Source organism: Oncorhynchus gorbuscha, linkage group LG19 (assembly GCF_021184085.1).
Source record: "Oncorhynchus gorbuscha isolate QuinsamMale2020 ecotype Even-year linkage group LG19, OgorEven_v1.0, whole genome shotgun sequence".
Classification (NCBI taxonomy): domain Eukaryota; kingdom Metazoa; phylum Chordata; class Actinopteri; order Salmoniformes; family Salmonidae; genus Oncorhynchus; species Oncorhynchus gorbuscha.
The window spans coordinates 6,195,882-6,220,884 of record NC_060191.1 but is presented as its reverse complement, the minus strand read 5'-3'; the positions used below and the strand labels follow the sequence as shown (position 1 = coordinate 6,220,884).

Below are 25,003 nucleotides of genomic sequence, written 5' to 3'. Positions count from 1 at the left end.
GTGATAGAGAGAGGGGGGAAGAGATTTGGAGATGGAAAGATAGAAAGAGGTAGATGGACTGATAAATAGGTAGCGGGATGCAACGGAGGAAGTGTAGACTACTGGAGATAGGGACAGGATGGACGAGAGAAAGTGATACAGACAGAAAAAAAAGAAGAAAAAACAACGGAACATTTAGAAAAATTTGCTAAGGGAGACAGACAGCTCTGTCAGGGAGGGGAGGAGGAAAGAGGGAGCGCGTGTGTTTTTATGAATGAATGTCGGTGACTCAGTCGATGTGTCATACAGCCCAGTCTTTATAAAAGGACGTTTAAAACAAGCCTAAACATTTCACTGCGCGAAAATTTGACTTACACACACTCGCATCCCTCCCTAACCATTTGTCTGAGTGTCTGTCTATCGTTACTATCAGTTCATTACTAGAACTAAACTCAAACTTTACTGAACAAAAAGTTTGGAGGCATTGTATTTGATTTCTTTATGGGATAGTTCGCCCTCATTCATCTACTTTTTCATTCATTCTCTCGTTCTTTTCCTCTTCTGCAATCTCTTGCCTCCACTCTTTTCGCGGAGTGTGAAAGCGAGAAGAAACTGGAGCACGTGACCATTTCCGGAGTTCGATTTATTTATAAATTTTCTTACCTTGTTTTTTAAAACTATTTATTTATTGTAAGTCGTGCATTTATTTATTGTACACGAACAAATATGAAATGTAAGTGCCTGATTATTCTTTCAATTGTTTCTGAATTGTCTTATTATTATCATCCTTTCTCTCTAACCTGTCTTGTTTAGTTAAGTCTATGTCTAATATGTTGGCATAATAATATGCTGTCACGATTCTCAGGGTATGATCATTGATTGGGCTATTCCATATTCAAATGCATTTACTGAGCATGCAAATGTTACCTAATTGCAGCTAAGCATTGCATTGCCATGTTCAGTGACCACTGAGTGATCCATTTGGTTCAAGAAGCCTAGACACTGACGTCTTATACCAGCAGGTGGTTAAAGTTTGAACAAGGAGTGATGCTCTCCTGAGTCCTGGCTTGTGCTTCTTGTGGTTCTCCTGTAATTACACAGGCATTTATCATTTCAGCAGCAATTGGGACTTTCTTTACCTTGTATTTGAACTTGAAAGAGAAGGAATGAATGAGCTTACTGTTACAGAACTGTCTTGGTTTAGGCAGTGTAATGCATGTCATCCAACAACTGATGTATACTATTGCAGGTGGGACAATTGGAGGTGTTCATGAAAGTCAATAATTGTGAAGATCAACATAATATTATAGTGTGTGAAGTGTCCTGCATGTAATGATTTAGGTCAAGTGATTTGCATTTAGAACTCTGGTCACATCCACCAACTGATGTGTCGTATTGCAGGTGTGACAATTAGAGCCATTCAGGAAAGTCGATAATTGTGAAAGTGTTGTTATTGTTAATGATATTATGAGTCATAGGATTGGACGATTTTGATATAATTTCATTTAACCTGTGAAAACATGACTCTGCTGGCTTTGTGCAACTCGGAAGAATTCCAGTGCCAAGTCTGGGTTTATGTTTACATTATGGTGCAATATCGTACCCCGAGGTCATTATCATTATATCGACATGACAGCTCTTCTCTGCGGTCATATAAATCTAATAATTGCTTCCGTTTCCTCCCACTCTGCAGTGCTTGTCGACTCCTCCTCCTCTCTGCTGCTCTCGCTGCTATTGGCCCAGCTTCCTTTATTTACGTCTGCCGTCCCCGCCCCCTACCGGAGGCCGAACGTCGTGCACGAACTGGATAGATTGGCCAATCAGACAAAGAATCTGAGACAGATCACAGCAGATCTATTGGTGAGTGGAATGTTACTGTACTCACTTCTGATGTCATGATGGGGAGATTGCATGGCATGATCGCCACCACACAATCAATACAGTACCTAGATCAGTTACCTGAGGCACATGAAAAGAGACTGGCTGAAGTTTTTGTCCAATAGCTCACCTTTATGACCCCTTAATGACTAATATAGTGCCATAGTGATTGCATAGAGCAGTCATAAGAAGCCCTGCTCCTTCTGCCTCACTCTCCCTGACTGTGAAGCAATACAACTCTGGACAGTTGACTTAGACGTCTTATTCTCCTGGCTACGTTAACCTGCTTGTGTTGTGTCAGCCAGTGTATTAAGAGTCCCTTAGCTGTGTGAGAAGGACAGTCAGGGCAAGCGTCAGTAGAGATTTCACTATGTGAGGTCAGCCTTAATCCAGACATGACCAACTGGAGGGCCGACTAACTTCGCCTCTCGACACTGATCTCAGGTCAGTTTAGTGTTAATGCTAAGGGTACACTGGTCCTTAGCATTAACAGTAGGTACACTGGTCCTAGATCTGTGGCTATGGGCATCTTATACCTGGAGTAGAAACACACTCAAAGAGAATAGAAAGTTATTTCTGGAACTGATTAACTCTGTTTATTAGCTGTGAGGAAATGGAATGTGGATTGGCACCTGTTGCTTATCTGGTGCTGTTTCCTGAAGTTGTTCTAATCTCGATGCCCAAGTAAAAGCGGCTGGGGAGTTTGTATTGAAATGGAAATGATTGCTGTGTACGTTTGGCCTACAGATGTGCTGGAAGTGTCCTGTAAGCAATGTGTTTGAACAGGTGAACCAGAACATATCCTTATCTTTGGTTATTCATTCTATTTTTATATGATGTAAATCAGAAACCACATTTGTTTAAGACACAAAACTGAAAATAGTTACACACTAATCTCTGGCAGGGGGATTGGTCAATAAGTGTGTGTGTGTGTGTGTGTGTGTGTGTGTGTGTGTGTGTGTGTGTGTGTGTGTGTGTGTGTGTGTGTGTGTGTGTGTGTGTGTGTGTGTGTGTGTGTGTGTGTGTGTGTGTGTGTGTGTGTGTGTGTGTGTGTGTGTGTGTGTGTGTGTGTGTGTGGTATCTCTGTATGAGGACACAGTGCTATAGCAATAATGTCGTATGGGGGCCAGATGTAAGGAAGTAGCTTTATCAAAGAAGAGTAAAGTAGCTTTACCAAAGAACTCTGCACAGCAACGGCAATATGCTGCTTTAACAAAATGTTGTGTTTGTTTTTCAAAGACATGAATTATTTATTTTGGTTTCTTTTCTTCCTGTGCAGAGTTCCACTGAACAGGGGTCAAGGCTAGGGGAAAAAAATAGAATTCAATTCAACGGAAAGTCCCCGCAAGAAAGCAATAAAACTGTGTGTGTGTGTGTGTGTGTGTGCATGTCTGTGTAATGTTTCTACATGTCTGTTGTGTGTTTTCGTGTGTGTGTCCATGTGTTGTGTGTGTATTGAGGGTGCTGTAAATAGTTGTGTAGGTGTGGTGTTTAGTGTTTGGTTGTCGGTCGCCACAGCAAAGTGACCTGATAAAAATCACAGAGATTTATCACATTCCAGTATTTGCATTCAGAAAGATTGTTGGGGGGGTGCAAGGTTCAGTCGAGTGAGGTCATGATGAAGAGAACGAGAAAGGGAGGATAAGAGAGAATTACAGGCTGAGACTGAGCATATAAAGAGATCAGAGAGAGGTGTATAAGAAGTGGTTACCAGCCTAGCTGTGTGTGTGTGTGTGTGTGTGTGTGTGTGTGTGTGTGTGTGTGTGTGTGTGTGTGTGTGTGTGTGTGTGTGTGTGTGTGTGTGTGTGTGTGTGTGTGTGTGTGTGTGTGTGTGTGTGTGTGTGTGTGTGTGTGTGTGTGTGTGTGTGTAACAGGGTGTAAGAGCGAAGGTAGAGAGGAAAGCAGAAGGAGAAATAACCCAAAGAGGGGTGAAAGGGATAAGAGGGGTGGGATTACTTCTGAAAGAAAGACAAAACATTAAGCCACAAACATTAGTGGTCTTTTATAAAAGATAGAAGCAAGTGAGGGGGTGAGGGAGGGATGAGAGAGAGAGGGAGAGAGATGGGAAAACAACAATAATTGCAGAACATGATGGTAAAGCACAATGAGGACAGAACACCACAATAGCATGAGGAAGCATTAAGTGTACACAACCCATTGTGTACCACCATCCATCATGTTTTCCTAATGCTGTTATGTTTCTCCACTGATTGGTGCTCTGACGCACATGGCATCAGTCACTGTTGTGCTTCACGTCATTCTCATTCATTTACATTCTTACTCATAAATCACTTCTTCACCTGTTTAAGGCAAACAGAGATACAGTAGCAGCCCCCCCCCCCCTAGTGGTCAAAGATCACTAGGGGGGCTGCTACTGTATCTCTGTGGCCTGCTACTGTATCTCTGTGTGATCTGCCTCCCCCTAGTGGTGGCTGTGAGCAGTGGCGACAGACTGGGGATTGTACACACATTACTTCACAGCAATACGTCATCTCAGACTTTTTAATAGCTGCGACCCTGGAGTTTCCCTGCAGCTCTGTGTTGTCTATCCGACTCGGAGCTCTCTAAATCACAGCATATGTTGTTCTCCTCCTCTCCCAGTAGAAAACATCCTGTGGTTTCAGGTCACTTGCTCTTATTGTTGACGTTTTCGGGGTTACGATCTGGGTGAACTCTCCCTGACCCGACCACACTTTTCTCAGGGAAAGCTAGGTTCTCTAGTCCTGGCCACACCAGACAGTCATCTGATCTAGGTGCTTCTGGAGTAATACTTTCCTTATGCTTACGTGACTCTTGTGAGGATATATTTGACTGACGTAGCGTGTTGTTTTGTCCGTTTTTCTTACAGAAGGAACATGCGTTCGAGACAGACCCAGAACAGCATAGATTTAAGTCCCTGCCACTAATGAACAACAGGGCCAGTGACATCAACTCCCTTGAGGTAAATGTCTTTCACGTTGTGTGTGTCTATGTCTTTCTGCCTTCCAGATGTGTTCTGTCATGTCCCAGACATTGATACTAAATCTCTCTCCCTTTCTTCAACCCCCCCCCCCCTCTTCTCTCCTCCAGATGAGAACCACTCTCTCTCAGCTCCACGCAGACTTGAAGTCGTTTGAGCACCATTTTGCCTGGTTGAGCAGAGCATCAAGGAAACACCACCACCCTGCTCTCCCTAAACTGGGACAGATGATGTCACTCATCAAGTCTCTCACCAGCATGCTAGAGCATCAGGTAACTGCTCTATTCAACACTAATACAGCTGCTTACAGTATGCAGCATAGTACATTTATATCATTTGGATATATTATACATATGAGATTTTATCAGATCGTTCTACTGTTCTTACACTATGTGATGGTCTAATAATGGTATAGCTCTGCAGTTCTTGCACTCAGTTTCAATCATTGTATTACATTTAGGCCTGTTGCATCACATTTTTTGGATGGGAGGTACATTAGTCTAGCCTAGCACTTCAGACAGGAAATCTAAACCATCCCTCTCTCTCTCACCGTTCTCCTCATAGATGATGAGAGTTGATGCTCAGCGTCTCTCTCCTCCCTCTCCATCGATGCCGCCTCCTCCCCCCTCCCAGTTTGATGTGTTACAGTCTTCCCAGGAGCTGCTACTACAGTTCAGACTCTTCTGTGATTGGGCCCAACGAGTGTTCTCAGTGCTCAGTACAAAGTCCAAAATGTCTGCAGTACAATGATGATTCCTGAAGTGGTATAGTCTATAGGGATACACAGAATCCACACTACAACCGATGGGGATCTAATAGCTTCAACCGGCGCTACAAACAATGGTGATTCAAGATAAATACACTACAACCTTGCACTGTTGTCACTGAATGTCCATTTTCATTGTAGCCAATGTGGGAGCTCCATATTCAAACTACAGCCTATGAGGATCCACCATATTCACACTATTACAACCAGTAATGGTCTCCAATATTCACGAACACGTCACTGCCACCCCATCCTCTCTCTTAAATACCTTGTTCCTGACTGTGTTATTTATGTATTTATTTATTTATTTACTTATTTATTTGACGTCATTATTTATTTGATTTTGTAACGTGTCACATATCATTTTTACTTACTTTATTGTTGTGAATTTAATTCCTTGTACCTGGTCAATACTCCTATTTTGTTCTCCCTCTCTCCCCCTTCATCCCTTCCTCCCAAACTAAACAAGGAGACCACACAGTAGCACTTCCTGACTTCTTACAGTCTCTAATGATATGGATTGTATTTTCAACTATTTAACCTGTCTCTCTTTACAAAGAGTAGCCTATTTCCGCCAGTAGATGTAGCAAACATACTTGGCTCGTAGCAAGCATATCTTGGGAGAGCGTACATGTATTTTTCATACAGTGCTGTACTTTACCTTGTAGATTTAGGGTTACTCATAGAATCTTCTGAACATGTTAAATGTGCCACCTGTTTGGTTTTGTAAAGTGTTAAGAGAATTATGAACCATGCCTCAATCAGGATGTCAACACAACATAGGAGGGTAGATCGTTTTTCCATGGGTTTAGTTGCTATTTACAGTCACTGTGTCCCACATGGAAAAAGAACAGGTGGTATATCTAACGCTGTGGTAAAGGTTTATGAGTATGCACTGATCTAGGACCTGATCTAATCTCTTTGCACAAATTTGTTAGGATTAGATTTTTGAGTCAGCTGACCCTTACTCTGTGCCTTGGTACACAATGTTTGAGCGTTTTAGTGACATAATTAAGAAATTAAAAAACACCCCAAGCCTTAAAATACTATGTATTGTGATATTGTGATACTACGGTTCTGCACAGTTGTACAATAATGTAAATTGTTGTATACAATGCAATTGTCTATTATAGTTTTCTATGATATTTAATGTAGAATACTCTGTCAATGCTATCCCTATCGTTTTGTCGCAATATCAATATTATTCTATTCTAGTATTTTGTGACAGTATTTACTATTTATTTAAGTTACTTTGGTGGAACTATTTATTTGCGCTGCAGAGGAGCAAGTCTCCTGTTGTTTTTGTACTTTTATACGGTTTCTATATTTACCATTATCATTGCTTATCATCCATGTTGAAATCATTTTAGTACCATGCGTGAACGCTGTGGAAAACCTTGTGCTTGGGGTCTCCAGCACAGACTGACTGATTGGCCTAAATGTGAAATGTGTGCCTTGAATATATTATTGAAAAAAAAAAAAGTTAATAAAGAACATGCACAATGACTGAGATGAATGAGATGGGCTTTTCATGTTACTTTGTCATATTTTCAATATTAGGTAGGCCTACACATGCGCTCTTTTTTTATTTCCCTCCCTTATTCACCATCCTCCTGTGTCTCGTCCATCATCACACACTACAGGGCCTTTCCTACATTCTACCAAAAACTGCATTAACCATCAGGCATTGCAACAAGCACAGAGTTCATAAACCTGTTTCCAATGAACCTATAATACGATTTTTTATATTTGGGGTTAACATTAAAACAATGTGTGAATTCAAGTACTAAATCACAAATTAGTACAGTATTAGCATATATTTTTAACAGATCTACAGATAAGACTTGACTGTTGAAGCTCTTGCCCAATGGCAGTGGTGCATTCGGGGCTAGACCCAGCCTATAGCGATCGTCGTTGTTGGGAGGCGGCAGCGGGTGGGTGACTACTAGCTAGCTAGTTAGTTTGTGCTCACGTTTATTGTTAAGGTTGTATGGAGTAGCACTGCGAGTCTCAATCCCTTTTCACAATATCAACAAAAGCATTGGCCACGAGTTAATGATACTAGGTGAGTAATTGTTGCAATATTACTAACGCACCATTCCTATCAAACATTATATAGCGAAGAATGACGCACGGACGAAGGCTTATAGATTCGCAGGCCAGTTGCAAAGGAGGCATTGAAGCCGGCATCTGTAACATTTTCTGCTTATAGTTTACAACATAGGGTAGGTAGCATTTGTTTTTCTGCCTTTTAGCTGGGAGAAACCGACATTTTTCGCACACGCTCATCGGGGACAGACGCGTATAAACAGAAAAACTGCCAGGGAGGAGCGAGGGGTCGGGAGGAGGTGGGAATTAAAGGGATAGGCGGGTCCGCCTTTTGGCCGACTTTATTGTAAATGTTTGAATAATTGTAGATGGAGATCAATAGTTAATGTTGCTTTGGTGTTAGTTCATGGACCTTGTGTCATTGATCAATACTTTGTGTTTTATTTTATTTCACAGTCCTACTCTTAAGAAATGAGACCACACACTACATCAGCACAGCTATCGTTTCCACACACTGAGGAACAGAGTCACATCAGCTGAAGGAACCTTTCCACCAGCAATGAATGAAACCAGGAAAGAAGAGACACAGCTCCACCAACACTAATACACACACTTACATTAATACCAAACATACAACCTTTTATTCCCTAATCGTGTCTTGCCTCAACATGGCAAACTCAGTGGCCACTCTAGTGGTCCAAGCGGAACCATTACCCCCTCAATCGTCGTCCTCCCTCTCTCCCTTCCCATCGCTGCAGGGATCAGGAGAAGGGGAGGAGGACAGGGAAAGGGGGGAAGAAGTGGATGGGGAGAAAGGGATGGTGGAGGGGAATGAGGATATAGTGCTAACCAGGGTAGGGGCGCAGATGGTGACGTCATCGGTCCTGGCTGCGCCCCATCTCCAGGAGCACCCTGAGCACCCGTTCCAGTGCCTGGACTGTGGCAAGAGCTTCAAGTGGTCTTCAAGGCTGGCCCACCACCAGCGCAGCCACAACAACGAGAGACCCTACCGCTGTAACCTCTGCCCCAAGGCCTTCAAGGGCTCCTCCGCACTCCTGTACCACCAGAGGTACTGCAGGGAGGGAGACAGAGGGGGACTGGCACAGTGAAAGTTAGCTATAGAAATGCTTGCAGCTTATAACACACATCTCACTTTATGAAGAGTATTCTTCTCCTTGTGTCCATCTGTTTTCATCTGTTTAGTTCTGTCACAATAATCCAAATGAGGGAAAGGTGACGTGAACAATATAATGTGAGTCTATTTAGGGCCGTTAGAAACGAGTGGAATAATCAAGACGAGCAGGAATTCTTTCTGTAGGATGTCCCTGTAGATCCATTGAAGGGTCAGTAGATGTCTGTTTTCTTGTTTTTTTTTCTGTGCAGGTCTCATTCAGGGGAGAAGCCCTATAAGTGTGATGACTGTGACAAAGCCTTCAAACGTTCCTCTCTGCTCCAGGTGAGAAACACTGGCCAGTAGTGGTTCCCCCATTTTGTGTTAAAACTTTTGTTGAATGTTGACAAAAAGTTGAATGTTACAGTAGTAAAAGGCTCTTTTGGGGGTTAAGGGACCAGTCACGGACGTACTCCTCTCTCTTGTGCATGTCTCCAGGTCCATCGTAGCGTCCACACAGGCCTGCGGACCTTCCAGTGCCCCTACTGCCCGCTCACCTTCAAGTGGAGCTCCCACTACCAGTACCACCTGCGCCAGCACACGGGCGAGTGCCCCTACCCCTGCGACAGCTGCCCCAAGGCCTTCAAGAACTCCAGCAGCCTGCGCCGACACAAGAACGTTCACCTGGGTCTGAAACCCTACGTGTGCACCGTGTGTACCAAGGCCTTCACCCAGTCCACCAACCTCAGACAACACATGAGAATCCACACAGGAGAGAGGCCCTACATCTGTGGAGAGTGTGGACGCAGTTTCACACACTCGTCCAATCTGGCCCTGCACCGGAATTCTCAAAGTCACACTGGTGAAGGAAAGGGGGGGGGGATACAGGGGGAGACAACATGGGGGATGAGATACAGGAAGTGATAGTGGGGGAGGACATGACATCTCAAATGTTGACGGACATGGGCTTTGTGAGCCAGGAGGCCACCGTGGGGTTGGGGGTTGGGGAGGTGTTCCTATCGTCAGGTCACCTCCTGCCCCATCTCACCCTCACCCCCACCCAGGGGGGCGTGTGCACATCCAGGGCCATCGGGACAGAAGTGCACATGAGCACGGAGTCGGGCGCCAGCGTGCTGCTGTACAGCTGTGGCAGCTGTAGTCAGACATTCAGCACACGGACAGAGCTAGAGGACCACCAGGCCATGCACCTGGGCCCTGGGGAGGAGGGGGGGCAGTGGGGTGGGGGAGGGGGGAGAAGGAGGGGTGGGGCATCTGCTGGCTGACTTTGAGGAGGTGGTGGAGACGACGGCAGCAGCAGAGAACGGACACACTACTGCTGAACTACTGGGACTGACCGGGGGAGTGGACGGAGGGGTGAGTAGTTGGACTCTGTCTCAGCCTGGGGAGGTTACCCGTAAGGCTCTGTTTTAGGGTCACACCAGATTCATCCATTCATGATCAATATTTGGTTTCTTACTCTACCCTCTAGGTCAATATCAGCTAATATGACTGCCGTGATGTTGATGTTGTAGTGCAATGACTCTTGGCTAATAGTGTTTTGTCCCATGTCAGAATATGGGGACTACCCAGGCAGATTTTGACCTGCTGCAGAGCTTCACAGTGGGGGCTCAGATCCCCACAGACAGCGTGGAGACAGGGGGTAACACCACAGGTCCAGGGATGGGCACAGAGTGCGCCTACTGTGGGAAGAGCTTCAAGACCAGCGGAGGGCTCAACAGACACCTGGCACAGGTACCTATCAGCTGAGCAAATCAAATCACATTTTATTTGTCACATACACATGGTTAGCAGATGTTAATGCAGGTGTAGCGAAATGCTTGTGCTTCTAGTTCCGACAATGCAGTGATAACCAACGAGTAATCTAACCTAACAATTCCACAACTACTACCTGTCCTTCTGTAGCTCAGTTGGTAGAGCATGGCGCTTGTAACGCCAGGGTAGTGGGTTTGATTCCCGGGACCACCCATACGTAGAATGTATGCACACATGACTGTAAGTCGCTTTGGATAAAAGCGTCTGCTAAATGGCATTTCATCTTCTTCTTCTTCTTATACACACAAGTGTAAAGGGATAAAGAATATGTAAATAAAGATATATGAATGAGTGATGGTACAGAACAGCATAGGCAAGATGCAGTAGATGATATAGAGTACAGTATATACATATACATATGAGATGAGTAATGTAGGTATGTAAACAAAGTGGCATATTTTAATGTGGCTAGTGATACATGTATTACATAAAGATGCAGTAGATGATATAGAGTACAGTATATACATATACATATGAGATGAGTAATGTAGGGTATGTAAACAAAGTGGCATATTTTAATGTGGCTAGTGATACATGTATTACATAAAGATGCAGTAGATGATAGAGAGTACAGTATATACATATACATATGAGATGAGTAATGTAGGGTATGTAAACATTATATTAAGTGTCAAGTGCTACATTTTTTTTCCCCCCATCAATTTGCATTATTAAAGTGGCTGGAGATGAGTCAGTATGTTGGCAGCAGCCACTCAATGTTAGTGGAAAATGTAATTTCTTCAGCCTCCTGAGGTTGAAGAGGCGCTGCTGCGCCTTCTTCACCACGCTGTCTCTGTGGGTGCACCAATTCAGTTTGTCTGTGATGTGTACGCCGAGGAACTTAAAACCTCTCCACTACTGTCCCGTCGATGTGGATTGGGGGATGCTCCCTCTGCTGACCACAATTATCTCCTTTGTTTTGTTGACGTTGAGTGTGAGGTTATTTTCCTGACACCACACTCCGAGGGCCTTCACCTCCTCCCTGTAGGTCTTCTCGTCGTTGTTGGTAATCAAGCCTACCACTGTAGTGTCGTCCGCAAACTTGATGATTGAGTTGGAGGCGTGCGTGGCCACGCAGTCATGGGTGAACAGGGAGTACAGGAGAGGGCTCAGAAATCACCCTTGTGGGGCCCCAGTGTTGAGGATCAGCGGGGTGGAGATGTTGTTACCTACCCTCACCACCTGGGGGCGGCCCGTCAGGAAGTCCAGTACCCAGTTGCACATGGCGGGGTCAAGACCCAGGGTCTCAAGCTTGATGACGAGTTTGGAGGGTACTATGGTGTTAAATGCTGAGCTGTAGTCGATGAACAGCATTCTCACATAGGTATTCCTCTCGTCCAGATGGGTTAGGGCAGTGTGCAGTGTGGTTGCGATTGTGTCATCTGTGGACCTATTGGGGCGGTAAGCAAATTGGAGTGGGTCTAGGGTGTCAGGTAGGGTGGAGGTGATATGGTCCTTGACTAGTCTCTCAAAGCACTTCATGATGACGGAAGTGAGTGCTACGGGGCGGTAGTCATTTAGCTCCGTTACCTTAGCTTTCTTGGGAATAGGAACAATGGTGGCCCTCTTGAAGCATATGGGGACAGCAGACTGGGATAAGGATTGATTGAATATGTCTGTAAACACACCAGCCAGCTAGTCTGCGCATGCTCTGAGGGCGCGGCTGGGGATGCTGTCTGGGCCTGCAGCCTTGCGAGGGTTGACACGTTTAAATGTTTTGCTCACGTCGGCTGCAGTGAAGGAGAGTCCGCAGGTTTTGGTAGCGGGCCGTGTCAGTGGCACTGTAGTGTCGTCAAAGCGAGCAAAAAAGTTATTTAGTCTGTCTGGGAGCAAGACATCCTGGTCCGTGACGGGGCTGGTTTTCTTTTTGTAATCCGTGATTGACTGTAGACCCTGCCACATACCTCTTGTGTCTGAGCCATTGAATTGCGACTCTACTTTGTCTCTATACTGATGCTTAGCTTGTTTGATTGCCTTGCGGAGGGAATAGCTACACTGTTTGTATTCGGTCATGTTTCCAGTCACCTTGCCCTGGTTCAAAGCAGTGGTTTGCGCTTTCAGTTTCGCGCGAATGCTGCCATCAATCCACGGTTTCTGGTTTGGGAATGTTTTAATCGTTGCTGTGGTTATAACATCGTCAATGCACTTTCTAATGAACTCGCTCACCGAATCAGCTGGTGGGCTGCACATCCTCACTACTATGTCATAAGGTCTCTGTCCTGGATGCCAGTCTGTTTCTACTTCGTCTAACTTGGGCCTAGATTCAATCAGTTAAGCATTAACCTGCGATAACCGACAATTGCATAGCGTATCATTGGTTTTGTTTGAGAGCTGTCATATCCACATGCAGCTCCCGGGCGGTATGCCTTTCGCAGACCGTTCCATTGGATGCATTAGTAGAAAGTCCCTCCAGCTGTATTACAAGTTGGAACTCTGGAATGTGTGATGTAATCTACACTTTGATTAGTCTGAACTGATCTCCTTGGTGTCTGTAAAGCTGACGTTTTGATTACCCTCTCTTCCCAAATCTTCTTCTCTCCTTCTGCTCCCTCTCCAGGTCCACTCCCTCTCTCCCTCTCAGTCTCGCTCCCAGTTCAGCTGCTCTGCATGCGACCGCTCCTTCACCCTCCTCTCTTCCCTGCTCACCCACCAGCACTCCCACACCCCTGAGCAGCGCCTCCTGGCCGAGGCTGAGGCGGAGATCGTCTGCCCCGCGTCCCTGTCCCTTTCCCTGCCCCTTCCCTCCTCCCCCAGCCAGGGGGACCAGCACCAGGACACCCAGGGGGACATCCACGTCCGCCTGATGGCTGTGACCGAGGAGGGGGACAGGGAGGTGGTGAAGGCATCCAGCAGAGCAGTGGTCAAGGGCCAGAGGAGAGGAGCAGCTAGTAAGAACGCTGGGGGGAACAATGGTGAGTTAGTCTTTTTCTTTTGGCATTTTGATAGAAAATACTTTTAAAATGAGATACCTTGACAGTAGCCGAACCAACTGCTGCTCATGAAATGACCTGTAGAATTGATGTGTGGGGGAAAATAAGTCTATATAACATTATTTTTGTACATTCTCCCTCTGCTCGTCCCTGTGGGTATGGTACAGAGAGGCCGTACCGTTGCTCTGAGTGTGGGAAGGCCTTCAAGGGCTCATCAGGTCTGAGGTACCACATGAGGGACCACACAGGAGAGAGACCCTACCGCTGCACAGAGTGTGGCAAGAGCTTCAAGAGATCCTCACTGCTCTCCATACACCAGAGGGTAAGACACATCCGTCCATTTCTATCTCACTAAGGCTGCGTTTAGACAGGCAGCCCAATTCTGATCTTCTTTTCACTAATTAGTCTTTTGACCAATCAGATCAACCTTCAAACATATCTGATATGAAAAGATCTGATGTGATTGGTCAAAAGACCAATTAGTGAGAAAAAAAGATCAGAATTGGGAGCCTGTCTGAACGCAGCTTATAGCATTTGTCACAATGTGCAGAACAGCAGCACTGCTGCATTATAGCACTTTATGACCTGCTTTTCTTGTTCAACCTTTTGAATGTACCTGTACTATCAGAAGAATCCAGGCCGTATTCAGTTATTTTCTGACTGACCCCCCTCCTCTCCAGGTGCATACAGGTGTGCGAGCGTTCCAGTGCCCCTACTGCCAGCTCACCTTCAAGTGGAGCTCCCACTACCAGTACCACCTGCGCCAGCACACGGGCGAGCGGCCCTACGTGTGTCAGGAGTGTGGCAAGTCCTTCAAAAACAGCAGCTGTCTGAGGAGACACAGTCAGCTCCACTCTGGCCTGCGCCCTCACATCTGTCCCGTCTGCTCCAAGTCCTTCTCACAGACCTCTAACCTCAAACAGGTCAGCACAGATAGCTCTGCTATGGCCGTTGCTTGGATTCTTATGATATTGTGTACAGTTGCTCCATCTCTTTCTCTATATATATATATATATACAGTGGGGCAAAAAAGTATTTAGTCAGCCACCAATTGTGCAAGTTCTCCCACTTAAAAAGATGAGAGGCCTGTAATTTTCATCATAGGTACTCGTCAACTATGACAGACAAAATGAGAAAAAAAAATACAGAAAATCACATTGTAGGATTTTTTTATGAATTTATTTGCAAATTATGGTGGAATCCTTGGGAGCAATTTCCAAACGCCTGAAGGTACCACGTTCATCTGTACAAACAATAGTACGCAAGTATAAACACCATGGGACCACGCAGCCGTCATACCACTCAGGAAGGAGACGCATTCTGTCTCCAAGAGATGAACGTACTTTGGTGTGAAAAGTGCAAATCAATCCCAGAACAACAGCAAAGGACATTGTGAAGATGCTGGAGGAAACAGGTACAAAAGTATCTATATCCACAGTAAAACGAGTCCTATATTGACCTAACCTGAAAGGCCGCTCAGCAAGGAAGAAGCCAGAAATGGAACTGTTTAGCCATAATGACCATTGTTATGTTTGGAGGAAAAAGGGGGAGGCTTGCAAGCCAAAGAACACAATCTCAACCGTGAAGTACGGGGGTGGCAGCATCATGCTGTGGGGTGCTTTGCTGCAGGAGGGACTGGTGCACTTCACAAAATAGATGGCATCATGAAGCAGAAAAATGATGTGGATATATTGAAGCAACATCTCAAGACATCAGTCAGGAAGTTCAGGCTTGGTCGCAAATGGGTCTTCCAAATGGACAATGACCCCAAGCATACTTCAAAAGTTGTGGCAAAATGGCTTAAGGACAACAAAGCCAATGTATTGGAGTGGCCACACAAAGCCCTGACCTCAATCCTATAGAAAAGTTGTGGGCAGAACTGTAAAAGCGTGTGCGAGCAAAGGGGCCTACAAACCTGACTCAGTTACACCAGCTCTGTCAGGAGGAATGGGCCAAAATTCACCCAACTTATTGTGGGAAGTTTGTGGAAGGCTACCTGAAACGTTTGACCCAAGTTAAACAATTTAAAGGCAATGCTACCAAATACTAATTGAGTGTATGTAAACTTCTGACCCACTGGGAATGTGATGAAAAAAATAAAAGCTGAAATAAATAATTCTCTACTATTATTCTGACATTTCACATTCTAAAAATAAGGTGGTGATCGTAACTGACCTAAGACAGGAAATTTTTCCTAGGGTTAAATGTCAGGAATTGTGAAAAACTTAGTTTAAATGTATTTGGCTAAGGAGTATGTAAACTTCCAACTTTAACTGTATGTAAAGGTGATATTTCAATTATAAATTTGCACACGGTATTGTGTGGAGATAATGTGGAAAAAAACAATTGAATCCATTTTAGAACAAAATGTGTAAAATGTAAAGCGGTCTGAATACTTTCCGAATGCACTGTATCACTCTGTCACAAACACTTTCTCCTCTCCCTTTATCTTTCTCTCATCCTCCCTACCCTCCTCTCTCTCCATCAGCACGAACGCACCCACTCAGGCGAGCGGCCCTTCCAGTGTGCCCAGTGTCACAAGAGCTTCACCCACTCCTCCAATCTCCAGCTCCACCTGAGAACCCACTCCTCCAGGAAGGACTACAAATGTCCCTTCTGTGGGAAGGAGTTTGTCATGCAGTCCTACTTGCAGAGGCACATGAGGACCCATGGGAACGGGGCTGTGGCCGGGGACGCTGGGGTGGGGGGGGAAGGAGGGAGGCAGGGCAGGTAAAGGGGGTGGAGGGGTGACAACCACCACCACCTTACTAAACCCCATCACCCTAGAGACCACAGGGAACTCTGGGTCTCTGATCGTGTCTCAGCCTGCGCTGGACATTCCCCCCAACACCTCCCAGAACTACTTCATGATCCAGACAGCAAATGGGCTTCAGCTCATCCCCCTGTCTGCCCCCACCCCCCCTCCTCCCCCTCCGCCTCCCCCCCCCAGACACAGTACATCCTCCTACAATGCCCCTCCACCAATGGGAGCCAGCCCAGCCTGATTCTCGTCCCCACCACAGCGACCAATCCCCAGCCCACCCTGGAGCCCCAGGGCCTCCCATTGGTCCAGACAGTTCTAAACCCTGCCCAAACCCAGATGCAACATTTCCAGACCATATCCCAGCAACAACAGCAGCCCAGGTTCATCATCACCACCAACAACAATGTAAACAACCCTCCCATTGCTAAGACAACAACTCCCTCCCTGAACTCTATGCTGAACAAGCCCATTTTAGGGAAAAGTACCCGGACAGCCAGGTCCAGGAGAGGACGGAAACCCAAAGCCGCTGTAGGTCGGCATACTACCTCCTTGGTTGCTACGACAACCACCTCTGTCACCATGACAACAGCCCCCGTCAGTCAGTCGGGGGATGTAATAGCTGTGTCTAGCTGTAATGTAACTAGTGTCACTCCAGCTACTGTTACTGCTGCCAACACTATGACATCATCATTGCCATCGTCTTTACCCGCCAAGTCACAAAGTCCTTTCTCACCACCAACAGCCTCTGTCTCTGTTTCTACCCCCTCCTCCTCTACCTCTGCCACTGTTACCTCAGGACCCCTAAAGGTTGCCACAGTTAACTCAGTTACCACGGTTACCCCGTCCTCCCTGCCGTCTGACCCTGTGGCCTGGGTTGGGGAACGCCAAACCGCCCCAGAGTTGGGCAAGTCCACTGAGCAGGACATGAGAGGGGAACAGTATGTCCTCTGCTTCCAGAAAGAAGGGAGGAAGAAGGAAGAGGTAAAGATAGGAGGAGAGGGAGGAGGGTCCTACGTGTTGCAGTTTGAAGGGGAGGGGTCTGGGGTGGGGGGGCAAGGAGGAATGGGCAGAGAGGGGGATGGGGAGTCATACGTGCTGCGCTTTCAGACTGAGGGAGAGAGAGAAAGAGAGAGAGAAGGACAGAGAGAGGGAGGGAAGGAGAAAGGAGGCCTGGTGTCACTGAACCTGCTACAGGAATGGGGAGGAGTGAGGGAAGGAGAAAGACGAGTAGGGGAGGATGGTGGCGAGGGGAGAGTCCTTTGTGCTTCACTTCCAAACAGAGCCGCAGAGCGAAGAACGGACCACTTCTGACCGTGGCTATCCAGAAGGCCCCAGCAACAGCCTGGAACTTTCCTGCCCGCCTCCCCAGGCCTTAATGCCTCTGAATGGGCAGGAGGTGGTGTTTGAGCTGGGGGATGAGAACAAGATGGTGGGCCAGGGGTCTGGAGAGAGTGTGCAGATGATAGCCCTGATCCAAGGCGAAGGGGGTGGGGAGGGAGAAGGGGGCAGTTACAGCGGGGCAGGGGGGGCAATAGGGGAGGGCAGGGGGCCAATGGAGGGCATCTTTCAGCTGGAGGGAGGAGAGGGGATCGTCATAATTGAGGTTAGCACCAGCAGTCTAAGAGAAGGGATGGACAGAGGGGAAGGAGGAGTAACTGTAGAGAGGAGTGAAGCAAAAGGAGGGAGTGGAATAACTGAGAGGCCTGAAAAAAGACAGGAACTCAGCGGAATGCATTGAAATAGAGACTGGAGCGAATGAAGGAGAAAACACAGCTACGAATGGCCCTACACCTAACTCTCAGTTCTCTTAAACCTAAACCAAACAACCACTGTCAGGAAATGTGTGTGAAGGCGTGTGCATGTGTGTGCACACATGAATGTACATATGCGTGTGCGCAATGTGTGAGTGTGTTTTTGATGTGGAGGCCTTGTCCAGCTACTGAACTAAAGGAGAGTATGGTCGTTCAGAAAGAGACTATAGAAAGTACTGTAGGAAACAATACCAAGGTGCCAGAAACACGAAGAGTTGCATTCACTGACTGTTAATGAAGAGGGACCTCAACAAATGACTGAGTTTCAATTAAACTGTCATGTTGACAGTGTTGATATAAAACACCTAAGAGTTTTTTTTGTGGATGAATAGATGGCTATGTTGGCTCGGTTTCACTATAAATATTCATACTAGGAAATAGTCATTATTAATAAAGTTGTTACTATTTTTTAATGAATGCAGATTAATTCACCTTTCTTATTTCGTAAATATAAATATGTCCCTTTATCTAAAGAGGAAGAGGATCTGCTCAGAATAACGGACAATCACAGTTTATTATGGGAAATAGCGGTTCTCCACGAGTGCGACTGACCACGTTCACGTAGCAGGTCAGTCAATTTTCTGCGGCCCAGGTACTCGCAATGCAAATGTGCGTAGAGACAGCGTTCATGACAGTAAATGTTATCGTTAAACTACGTAACACTACATTTGCAATAGGTGGCCATGGTGGCCACGCAAGTATTGCGAGTCATTGAATCAAACATAAGAAAAATCGTTTTAAAGGAATAAATACACAGCGAATATATTAATCCGTTTCCCTGCATTCGGCGCTGGTCCAACGCTGCACGTTTGCAAGGTAGGCGAGGTAGGCTCGACCGGGATGAACGAGAAGATTCGACGTTTATTTAGACATTACGCATGAAGAACCCTTCACTCACCATTTAAAACATGTCAACGTGTTCAATACAGGCTCAAAATATATGATTTGCCTTTTAATTTTCATATTATTGATTTGCGAACTCCATTTTATTGTACATAGAAGACCAACAGTGGTCTAACGGAGTCTCTTGGCCCGTTGTTTGTTGTTGATACGCCTTGTAGAAGCAGTGTGGCCATGCAATAGACAAATCCTTTCCCGACCCCCTCAAATAATCCCCCGTTATTTAGCTTGATTTTGGGAGGAAACGCCACTGCACTCACAACTAACACATTGTGCCAACCTGTGCCTGTGTGACGCATCGGTTGTTACATTGTATCAACCTGTGCCTGTGTGACGCATCGGTTGTTACATTGTAGTAACAAACGTTGTGCTGTTACTTTGTTGCACAATGCAGCCACCTACTGTATGTATCCTGGCATACATAGTCTCAGATAGAGGGATATCATAGGGATCTGCCCTCATACTATAATGTCATGTGTTTTCAATGTGTATCTGTCAAATGAAGGCAGTCAATTCAGGAAATAAACCAAAATCACAATCCAATCATGGAAAAAAGGGCCTTTTCAATGACTTCTCAATAAACTGGAAAGTAGAAGCAATTTATTTCAAAATTGAGACCAACCCGGGTATCTATGTAGGCTACGTATACAGTGTTACAGGGATGGATTGCTTTCCTTCTGAGTCATGGCCTCAAACCCCAAATAGCCTGGATCAAATATAACCCACCACATTCCCATCATCTTGAATACGATTTTATACCATTTGGCTACTATGGTAACCAGAATGTAAATACTCCGCTGTATATTGTCATTGTAGTGTTGTATGTCATCAAATATGCAAAGTTCAACCACATAGTGTATTTGTACAAAGCAATGTATTATGTGACCATGAGATTTTCGTTATTTGCAGACCGGTGTGTGTTGCTGTATGAGGTGTGTGTGAGTGAGGGTGTGTGTGTGTGTGTTGCTGTATGAGGTGTACGTGAGTGAGGGTGTGTGTGTGTGTGTGTTGCTGTATGAGGTGTGCGTGTGTCAGGGTGTGTGTGTTGCTGTGTGAGGTGTACGTGAGTGAGGGTGTGTGTGTTGCTGTGTGAGGTGTGTGTGTGTGAAGTCCAGACATGGTAAAGCTGGAGCTAGATCAGGTGGTAATGAGGAGGATGAGGGAGGATGACATCGAGACTGTCAAAGCTATCATCAAGGTGTGTGTTTTATCCTTAAAGTTATGCACACACACACACACATACACACTTCAAGCCTGAGTTATGCTCTGTCTCTACACTCTCAGCTGCTCTAGAACCTTTTTTTGTAAGAGTACTTTTTCAGGTTACCACTCAAACTGGCCTTTCTCTCTCTGGCCCCATCTCTTACGACCTCTCTCTCTCTCTCTGGCCCCATCTCTTACGACCTCTCTCTCTCTCTCTGGCCCCATCTCTTACGACCTCTCTCTCTCTCTGGCCCCATCTCTTACGACCTCTCTCTCTCTCTCTCTCTCTGGCCCCATCTCTTACGACCTCTCTCTCTCTCTCTCTGGCCCCATCTCTTACGACCTCTCTCTCTCTCTCTCTCTCTGGCCCCATCTCTTGACCTCTCTCTCTCTCTCTCTCTCTGGCCCCATCTCTTACGACCTCTCTCTCTCTCTCTCTCTCTGGCCCCATCTCTTACGACCTCTCTCTCTCTCTCTCTCTCTGGCCCCATCTCTTACGACCTCTCTCTCTCTCTCTCTCTCTGGCCCCATCTCTTACGACCTCTCTCTCTCTCTCTCTCTCTGGCCCCATCTCTTACGACCTCTCTCTCTCTCTCTCTCTCTCTCTCCCCATCTCTTACGACCTCTCTCTCTCTCTCTCTCTCTGGCCCCATCTCTTACGACCTCTCTCTCTCTCTCTCTCTCTGGCCCCATCTCTTACGACCTCTCTCTCTCTCTCTCTCTGGCCCCATCTCTTACGACCTCTCTCTCTCTCTCTCTCTCTGGCCCCATCTCTTACGACCTCTCTCTCTCTCTCTCTCTCTGGCCCCATCTCTTACGACCTCTCTCTCTCTCTCTCTCTCTCTGGCCCCATCTCTTACGACCTCTCTCTCTCTCTCTCTCTCTGGCCCCATCTCTTACGACCTCTCTCTCTCTCTCTCTCTCTGGCCCCATCTCTTACGACCTCTCTCTCTCTCTCTCTCTCCGGCCCCATCTCTTACGACCTCTCTCTCTCTCTCTCTCTCTGGCCCCATCTCTTACGACCTCTCTCTCTCTCTCTGGCCCCATCTCTTACGACCTCTCTCTCTCTCTCTCTCTCTGGCCCCATCTCTTACGACCTCTCTCTCTCTCTCTCTCTCTGGCCCCATCTCTTACGACCTCTCTCTCTCTCTCTCTCTCTGGCCCCATCTCTTACGACCTCTCTCTCTCTCTCTCTCTCTGGCCCCATCTCTTACGACCTCTCTCTCTCTCTCTCTCTGGCCCCATCTCTTACGACCTCTCTCTCTCTCTCTCTCTCTCTGGCCCCATCTCTTACGACCTCTCTCTCTCTCTCTCTCTCTCTCTCTGGCCCCATCTCTTACGACCTCTCTCTCTCTCTCTCTCTCTCTCTCTCTCTCTCTGGCCCCATCTCTTACGACCTCTCTCTCTCTCTCTCTCTCTCTCTCTCTCTCTCTGGCCCCATCTCTTACGACCTCTCTCTCTCTCTCTCTGGCCCCATCCCTTACGACCTCTCTCTCTCTCTCTCTCTCTCTTGATCTTTCTCCTCCTCTCTCTCTCCTCTCTCTCTCTCTCTCTTGATCTTTCTCCTCCCCTCTCTCTCTCTCTCTCTTGATCTTTCTCCTCCCCTCTCTCTCTCTCTCTCTTGATCTTTCTCCTCCCCTCTCTCTCTCTCTCTCTCTCTCTCTCTCTCTCTCTCTCTCTCTTGATCTTTCTCCTCCTCTCTCTCTCTCTCTCTCTCTCTCTCTCTCTCTCTCTCTCTCTCTCTCTCTCTCTCTCTCTCTCTCTCTCTCTCTGGCCCCATCTCTTACGACCTCTCTCTCTCTCTCTCTCTCTCTGGCCCCATCTCTTACGACCTCTCTCTCTCTCTCTTGATCTTTCTCCTCCTCTCTCTCTCTCTCTCTCTCTCTTGATCTTTCTCCTCCTCTCTCTCCTCTCTCTCTCTCTCTTGATCTTTCTCCTCCCCTCTCTCTCTCTCTCTCTTGATCTTTCTCCTCCCCTCTCTCTCTCTCTCTCTCTCTCTCTCTCTCTCTCTCTCTCTCTCTCTCTCTCTCTCTCTCTCTCTCTGGCCCCATCTCTTACGACCTCTCTCTCTCTCTCTCTCTCTCTGGCCCCATCCCTTACGACCTCTCTCTCTCTCTCTTGATCTTTCTCCTCCTCTCTCTCTCTCTCTCTCTCTCTTGATCTTTCTCCTCCTCTCTCTCTCCTCTCTCTCTCTCTCTCTCTCTCTCTCTTGATCTTTCTCCTCCCCTCTCTCTCTCTCTCTCTCTTGATCTTTCTCCTCCCCTCTCTCTCTCTCTCTCTTGATCTTTCTCCTCCCCTCTCTCTCTCTCTCTCTCTCTCTCTCTCTCTCTCTCTTGATCTTTCTCCTCCCCTCTCTCTCTCTCTCTCTCTCTCTCTTGATCTTTCTCCTCCCCTCTCTCTCTCTCTCTCTCTCTCTCTTGATCTTTCTCCTCCCCTCTCTCTCTGTCTCTCTCTCTCTTGATCTTTCTCCTCCCCTCTCTCTCTATCTTGATCTTTCTCCTCCTCTCTCTCTCTCTCTTGCTCTTTCTTCCCCCTCTCCCTCTCGTTGTCCCTCTCTTTCTCTCTGTAGGAGAGTTGTCAGGGAACAGAAAACCGTCTGATCCTCCACATCCTGACTCGTCCTGTCTGCCTCCTACTCCTGGCCACTGGACACTCTCTTCTGTCCTCCACTGCTTCCTTCATCCTGGCCCTCATCATCCCTGTCTTCCTGCTCATCATCTACCTCAAGTTCACCATGCCACGCTCCACCGGAGTGCTGGGCACCAGCCGGCCGTACTGGGACTATGTGGGGAGCAGTTACCGAGGGGCGCAGGACGAGACCCTTCCCAACCCCTATAGCAGGATCAGTGGGAAACCCCCACCGGCTAAAGTAAGTTTCCTTTTCTTTGACTTTAGGTACTGTATGTTGTGGATGTTACATGCATTGCTCAGTTTTACTATGGTGTTTTGGTGATTTGGACTTTTCGTGCTTTGGGTTGCTGCACAAATAAAGTTGATTATTATCTGTCATTAAAGGGCAAGGCCAGACGGAGGACCAAACCCAAGGCAGAGGACAAGGACAAAGACTCGTCTCCTGAGATCGTAGACGTGGAGAGGGAGAAGGCAGCAGGGCAGGTGTGGGTGGTGGACTGTGAGGGGAGATTGTGGGCTGTGTGTCCAGGGAGGGTGACTCGTCTGGGGATGAGGAGGTTCTGCAGGGTGGTGGTGGGCTGCTGGTACCGCTGGGAGGGCCTCGGCAGACTGCTGGTTCAGAGTCTGGAGCAGAGGGAGAGGCAGACAGGGGCCAGGAGGGTCTACGCCCACGTCCCCTACCCCTCTGCAGTAGGAGACGCCTTCTTCAGGAAGCTGGGCTACAGGCTGCAGGGGGAGGTGGGCTACGATGGGGAGGAAAAAGAGGAGGATGAAGAGCAGCCAGAGAGGACATTTCTGGGCTTCCATTGTCACCAAGGTGTTTGTCAAAGACCTCAAGTGATGGAGGAGAAAAACGAAGGCAATGTGGAAAATAAGACAAAGAAGATATACTAAAAGGAAATAGAGAGAGGAGAGATACTGAGAGATACTATAGAGAAATAGAGAGAGGAGGAGAGATACTATAGGGAAATAGAGAGAGGAGGAGAGATACTATAGGGAAATAGAGAGAGGAGGAGGAGAGATGCTAAAGGGAAATAGAGAGGGGAAGAGGAGAGATACTATAGGGAAATAGAGAGAGGAGGAGAGATACTATAGGGAAATAGAGAGAGGAGGAGAGATACTATAGGGAAATAGAGAGAGGAGGAGATATACTATAGGGAAATAGAGAGAGGAGGAGGAGGAGAGATACTATAGAGAAATAGAGAGAGGAGGAGGAGGGATGCTATAGGGAAATAGAGAGAGGAAGAGGAGAGATACTATAGGGAAATAGAGAGCGGAAGAGGAGAGATACAATAGGGAAATAGAGAGAGGAGGAGGAGAGATACTATAGGGAAGTAGAGAGAGGAGAGATACTATAGGGAAATAGAGAGAGGAAGAGGAGAGATACTATAGGGAAATAGAGAGAGGAAGAGGAGAGATACAATAGGGAAATAGAGAGAGGAGGAGGAGGAGAGATACTATAGGGAAATAGAGAGAGGAGGAGAGATACTATGGGGAAATCGAGAGGAGGAGGATACATACTATAGGGAGAGAGGAAGAGGAGAGATACTATAGGGTAATAGAGAGAGGAGGAGGAGGAGAGATACTATAGGGAAATAGAGAGAGGAGGAGGAGGAGAGATACTATAGGGAATAGAGAGAGGAGGAGAGATACTATAGGGAAATAGAGAGGAGGAGGAGCAGAGATACTAAAGGGAAATAGAGAGAGGAGGAGGAGGAGAGATACTATAGGGAAATAGAGAGAGGAGGAGGAGGAGAGATACTAAAGGGAAATAGAGAGAGGAAGAGGAGGAGAGATACTATAGGGAAATAGAGAGAGGCGGAAAAATACTATAGGGAAATAGAGAGAGGAGGTGGAGGAGCGATACTATAGGGAAATAGAGAGAGGAGGAGGAGGAGGAGAGATACTAAAGGGAAATAGAGAGAGGAGGAGCAGAGACACTATAGGGAAATAGAGAGGAGGAGGAGGAGAGATACTATAGGGAAATAGAGAGATGAGGAGGAAATATACTATAGGGAAATAGAGAGAGGAGGAGGAGAGATACTATAGGGAAATAGAGAGAGGAGGAGGAGAGATACTATAGGGAAATAGAGAGAGGAGGAGGAGAGATACTATAGGGAAATAGAGAGAGGAGGAGGAAATATACTATAGGGAAATAGAGAGAGGAGGAGGAGAGATACTATAGGGAA

The 25,003-nt window shown here is 46.7% G+C and overlaps 2 protein-coding genes and 1 pseudogene across 3 annotated transcripts; all 3 read left to right on the top strand.

Moving 5' to 3' along the window:
- Nucleotides 1-352: 352 nt before the first annotated feature.
- Nucleotides 353-7,071, top strand: LOC124006301 (interleukin-11-like). Of its 2 annotated transcripts, XM_046316230.1 has the most exons (5): nt 353-712; nt 1,673-1,839; nt 4,706-4,798; nt 4,927-5,088; nt 5,381-7,071. In XM_046316230.1, exons 1-5 carry the CDS (start codon nt 706-708, stop codon nt 5,564-5,566), a joined length of 615 nt encoding a protein of 204 aa, XP_046172186.1. In that variant the 5' UTR covers nt 353-705; the 3' UTR covers nt 5,567-7,071. The 2 variants fall into 2 exon arrangements, with proteins under 2 accessions (XP_046172186.1, XP_046172185.1); XM_046316229.1 differs by lacking the exon at nt 353-712 and having other exon boundaries at nt 1,588-1,839.
- Nucleotides 7,072-7,508: 437 nt separating this feature from the next.
- Nucleotides 7,509-18,212, top strand: znf628 (zinc finger protein 628). Its single transcript, XM_046315593.1, has 14 exons — nt 7,509-7,647; nt 8,088-8,700; nt 9,015-9,087; nt 9,241-9,662; nt 9,827-9,941; nt 9,985-10,116; nt 10,315-10,494; nt 13,133-13,487; nt 13,673-13,827; nt 14,186-14,428; nt 15,994-16,206; nt 16,456-16,797; nt 17,639-17,872; nt 18,195-18,212. Exons 2-14 carry the CDS (start codon nt 8,195-8,197, stop codon nt 18,210-18,212), a joined length of 2,988 nt encoding a protein of 995 aa, XP_046171549.1. The 5' UTR covers nt 7,509-7,647; nt 8,088-8,194.
- A 1,767-nt stretch (nt 18,213-19,979) lies between these two features.
- LOC124004766 lies at nt 19,980-23,782 on the top strand (annotated as a pseudogene).
- Nucleotides 23,783-25,003: the final 1,221 nt, after the last annotated feature.

What these genes read in the sequence shown, in the direction of transcription:
- LOC124006301 (XM_046316229.1), top strand. Translation starts at nt 1,609, where the DNA reads ATGACAGCTCTTCTCTGCGGTCATATAAATCTAATAATTGCTTCCGTT. An exon ending in GTGACATCAACTCCCTTGAG is followed by an intron (nt 4,799 to 4,926) that starts GTAAATGTCTTT and finishes TCTCTCCTCCAG; the next exon opens with ATGAGAACCACTCTCTCTCA. An exon ending in CCAGCATGCTAGAGCATCAG is followed by an intron (nt 5,089 to 5,380) that starts GTAACTGCTCTA and finishes TTCTCCTCATAG; the next exon opens with ATGATGAGAGTTGATGCTCA.
- znf628 (XM_046315593.1), top strand. Translation starts at nt 8,195, where the DNA reads ATGAAACCAGGAAAGAAGAGACACAGCTCCACCAACACTAATACACAC. An exon ending in TGGGGGATGAGATACAGGAA is followed by an intron (nt 9,663 to 9,826) that starts GTGATAGTGGGG and finishes GTGCACATCCAG; the next exon opens with GGCCATCGGGACAGAAGTGC. An exon ending in CTGTGGCCGGGGACGCTGGG is followed by an intron (nt 16,207 to 16,455) that starts GTGGGGGGGGAA and finishes TCCCCCCCCCAG; the next exon opens with ACACAGTACATCCTCCTACA.